General features: G+C 50.8%; 1 protein-coding gene across 1 annotated transcript; it reads right to left on the reverse strand.

The window, feature by feature from the left end:
* Positions 1 to 2,185: 2,185 nt before the first annotated feature.
* Positions 2,186 to 4,738, reverse strand: LOC6532024 (CCAAT/enhancer-binding protein). The gene has a single exon (XM_002092766.3). The coding sequence runs from the start codon at positions 4,106 to 4,108 to the stop codon at positions 2,738 to 2,740; it is 1,371 nt and encodes a 456-aa protein (XP_002092802.1). The 5' UTR covers positions 4,109 to 4,738; the 3' UTR covers positions 2,186 to 2,737.

Consider the following 4,738-nt stretch of genomic DNA (forward strand, 5'->3'; position numbering starts at 1 on the left):
GATCGTCGTTGGTAGGCAGCGCAGAGGAGAGGAGAGGGAACGGGGGAACGAAGCCCGGCTCTAAGATATAAGCCAAACAACTAACTATTACTCAATCTGTGCTAAAAAGAAAAATGGAGATAGATGAATAGATGTAAAGTTGCTCTCTGCACCTCTCTCTGTCTCTCTCTCTCTCTATCTCTATCGTTTGCTTGTGGCACGAAAATAAAAGTGAAGTAACCCACTTTTTCCGTTATGGTTTTTAAAGTCGCTGCAGCTGAAGACGAGATGAGGAGTCAAGATGTTGGAGCCACAACAATGCGGAGCGGACAAAGTGGAACTGGAGTGTGAAAGATGGATTGGATGACAACGGCATCGAGATGGATCCAAACCGGGATCTGCTAGAGATGGAGCTGGAGCTCATGGGAGATGCAATCCGCCAAGCTTGAGCTCGATCATGTAACCCATTGATATCCAGTTACCATGGCCTATGATTCAATAGATTCTGTTTGATTGCTTGAAAGCAAACGATAGATGGCCAGCATCTTTATTAATTCTTTAATAAATTCAAAGTGCCCGCCCATCGTTAAATCTCGCAGCCTTCCTTCTTGGCGGCAATTAGCATTTATCAGGTGAGACAGGGAGAAGTGTGCTTGCTGCCTCGTCTGCCGTTGCAGTTGCAAGTTGCGAATTTATCACTTCTCGCTGCCGCCGCTCATAACTCATACGCCTCGTTGCCGCGGCGCCTAATTGGGCAGTAATTGTGCGGCGATTTCTGAGCGCTTGCCAAAACGCAAATGCATTTGGCTGGGATGGATGCAGGTGGGGGCAACTTTCACTGTAAGCTGCTTAGAACCCTTATCAAAGTCAGGCTTAAATTGGGATTTTTTTGTGGCTGTGGCTGCGGTTTGTGGCTACCGAGCGACACCCACGAGTTCGAGGCAATTTCACTTTTGGGCCCAGAGTGCATGCGCAATTAGCTTTCATCAATCAAAGTACTCAACAATGCAGCTAGACAAATTGGGCGCACGCAGCAGCAGCAGTTGGCCAAGATACAGATACAAGCTACAGCTACGGATACAGATACGGATGGAAAGAAAGTTTTGACCAAAAGGGCTTAGCTCGAGCCCAAATGTCTGTAAGTGATTATCTGCCCCAGGTCGGCATGCGTTTTTCTGTTTTTGGCTTTTTGGCTCTGCGGCTCTGTGGCTTTTGTTTGGGCTTTCTCTGCGGCGCGTTAATTTGTCGGTTTCTCGAGTTGCATTAATTCTTTTTCGCTTTGTCGTTTATAAATTTGCTTTTCGTTTCGTTTCGGGTTTGTCTTACTGTCAAATTGTGTCAACACGGCCGCCTTGCGATTGTCTGGGCTCCTCCACCCCGCCTCCTGCCCCTCTAATCGGCCAACTGTCGCGCCTGGCAGCCCCAAATGCATTGCCATGTCGTATATGTCGCATCTGAAGACGGCGGACAGAAGACAGCGGGTAGAAGACGTGGCTAGAAGACAGCGGACGGAAGACGGCGGACAGAAGACAGCCCAGAAGAAAGACTGCCCTCCGTATGTCCCTCTGTCCCTTTCGACCAATCGCCAATGTGGTGCGTCTCTTTCTGGCCTTCTGATCTTCTGTTCTTCTGTTCTTCTGGTCTTCTCGTTTGTCGCCTAAGGATGGCCGACATTTAATTAGGCACTTTTTGGCAGGGCTTTTACATCGAATTGTGGCTAGGTGCTGGCTAATTGCAGATTGGTAGCTAAACTGTGGAAATTAACGTGCAAGTTGAAGGCAGGAACCAAATCAAATCAATTCAAATCGCTTTTGTGTATATGGTAAATTTTATTTAATTTATTTAGATTTGCTTTACAGTTTTCTTGGTTTGTGTATATTTAATTTACGAATATATAAATTAAAATGAGAACATTGCGTTGGCCTTACAACTAATAGCATTCATATCTTCTACGCTCTCGGCAGCGAACTCTTGGAATTCGCCAAAAATCATTGGATTTCGGGATGGATTCCTTTTGGGGCTGGTGCTGGTAAAGCGTTGCTTGATGCTCCGACTTAAGAACTAGAGATTTGCTAATGTTGTGTGTCAAGCGGGGCTGGGCGGGGGCGTGGGAGTGGGCGTGGCATCAATGAATCAATGAATCAATGCATCAAGGCATCAAGCAAAGGACGAAGCCGCACACCATCGAGAAATGTACACATTTGAATTAGATGTATAAATAGTTAATAGGTTTTGAAGTTTGTATTTTCGTTCTTCTTTCCTGCGTGTTATTCTCTTTTTACATTATTATATTTTTAACATTTTTCTTTGGCTTAACTTTATGATAACGTATTATGGTAACGTATAAGATTATGTATAAAAAACGTGCGAAATATATGTTACAGTCGTTAAGAATTAAGTACAAAAATATGCTTTACAGTGATAACAAGAAATGGGGCTAGAGTAAATGTACAAAGGAATGCCAGAGCGTTCGGCAGAAGAGTCTACGTCCAGAAGACTGAAGACTGAAGTCAGAAGAGTGAAGACTGAGGTCTGAAGACTGATGACTGAAGAGTGAAGAATGAAGAGCAGGAGGAGAATGGACTTACGAGCTACCCACACAGCATTTGAATCTTTGATTTAGCAGAGTCTCCTCGCACGCACACACTTGCATACGTGCTGGAGCACACACACTCAAGCAGTCACACACACACACAGAGACACACTCACACAGACACACATGCATACACATGCACACAGGACACTAGCTGTGCGGCAGCTACAGCGAGTGCTCGTTGGTGTTGAGGAAGCTGCGGCAGACGCGACTGACTTCGGGATTAGCGTGGTTCATCAGCTGCATGTAGATCTGCTTGTGCAGCTGCAGCTCGTTGGTCATCTCGCCCAGCTGCCGGATGAGCGCGTCCTTCTCCTTCAGCAGGCTCTTCACCCGCTCCTCCACCTCGCGGGAGCGCACCTTGGCCTTCTCCCGGCTCTTGCGCACCGCAATGTTGTTGCGCTCCCGCCGCCGGCGGTACTCATCCGTGCCCTTGTCCACGTGCTTGTTGCTGTGCTTGCGGTGCTGCTGCTGCTGCTGGTGCTGCTGGTGCTGCTGCTGCGCGTGCAGCTTGCTGTGCTGCTTCAGCAGGTTGTGTGCTCCTGCGGCGGCCGCCAGGTGGGGCAGGTTGTGGTGCGCCAGGACGTTGGCCGTGGTCAGGTTGGTGAACTGGCTGCCGTTGCTGCTGCCCGTGCTGCCGTTGCTCCCATTGCTGCTGGGCGTCGTGTTGCCCCCATTGAGTGGGTTTCCGCCTCCGGACAGCCCGTTCGCTCCCGATCCGTAGCCGTTGTAGAGGCCGCCGCCGTTGCCCATGAACGCTGCCTGCTGGCTGGCCGCCTCCTGCAGGTGGCGCCTGTACTCGGGATCGATGGGCTCCTCCTTGATCGTGCTGGAGTCGGAGCCCACGGAGCTGTTCTCGTCGCTGGAATTGTTGTACGTGGCGTGCACGGGCTGCGGCATGTAGGCCAGCGCGCCTCCTGCCCCACCGCCGCCGCCCCTGCCCCCGTAGCCGTGCTGGTTGCGCAGCGTCTGCTGCTGCAGGACCTTCGCCGCCGCGGAGACCATGCCGCTGGGCGGCAGGGTGGCGGAGAGGCCGCCCGGACTGGTCACCATGTCGCTGAAGATGCCCAGCGTTTCCGTGTCCCTGAACTGGTCGTCTATCAGGTGCTGCAGATCGAGCGTGATCTCCTGGGTGGTCAGCTCGTCCAGGTCCGTCTGGGTGGTGTACTGCTGCAGCATCTGCTTCTGCAGCAGGTTGTTGTTGCTGCCCAGGGCGGCGACCTGTTGCATCTGGTGCATGGCGTGCTGCTTGACCAGCAGTGACGCGTCCTGCGATGTGTTGTTGTTCGCATCCGTAGTCTGCTGCTGCTGTGGTTGCTGCTGCTGCTGCTGTTGCTGCTGCTGTTGTTGCTGCTGTTGCTGCTGCTGCTGCTGTTGTTGCTGCTGCTGTTGCTGCTGCTGCTGCGCCGTGGACATGGCCGTCAGGGTGATCTGGCCAATGGTGGCCTGCTGCAGCGGAGGCTCCTTCTTGAGGTCCAGCTGGGCCAATGTCTGAACGGCATCGGCGTACATCTGCGGCGACTCCATGTTCAGCATTTTCAGTTGCGCGAAGGAGGGTAGAATCTTGATGCCTTGTAGAGCGTTAATTTTGGCTGCTTTTTAGAGTTCTGATTTTGGAATAAACTTGATGGGTTTGGCGCCTAAAGCATTGCACTGAGGTAAGTGGGTCTTTGGAAATGTTCAACGCGGATAACTCGCTAATCCGTATCCGTATTCGTATTCGTATTCGTATCCGTAAGTTTCATCTTAGGCTGCCTAAGTGGTCACTGCAGCCGAGCATCGTAGCTTCCGTAGTTTCCGACTTTACAAGTTTACGACTTTCCGACTTTTCGACTTTCCGATTCTTTGCGCAAAATATTCAGTTGAGTTTGTTTACTTTGATTAGGTTTTTTTGTTAACTCGAAACTGCAAAACTGCACTTCTCGGGCCGCACGCGTTCGAACGACTGAAGTGCCGCAGCAGTGATGCAACAGATTTTATACGAGACGGCCTGACGACTGCCGTTCGCTGTGTGTGTATGTGTGTACGTGTATGTACTTGTGTTGGTGTTAGAAACGCTCCTGAAGAACCGTTAGCTGAGCGAGCTTTTCTTTGATTTTCTTGGCCAGCGGAGGAGAGCGCGCGTCCGTCGCCGACGAGTGGTAAATTGTAACTGTGACAAAACGC

This window comes from Drosophila yakuba, chromosome 2R (genome assembly GCF_016746365.2).
Source record: "Drosophila yakuba strain Tai18E2 chromosome 2R, Prin_Dyak_Tai18E2_2.1, whole genome shotgun sequence".
In the NCBI taxonomy this organism is placed as follows: Eukaryota; Metazoa; Arthropoda; class Insecta; order Diptera; family Drosophilidae; genus Drosophila; species Drosophila yakuba.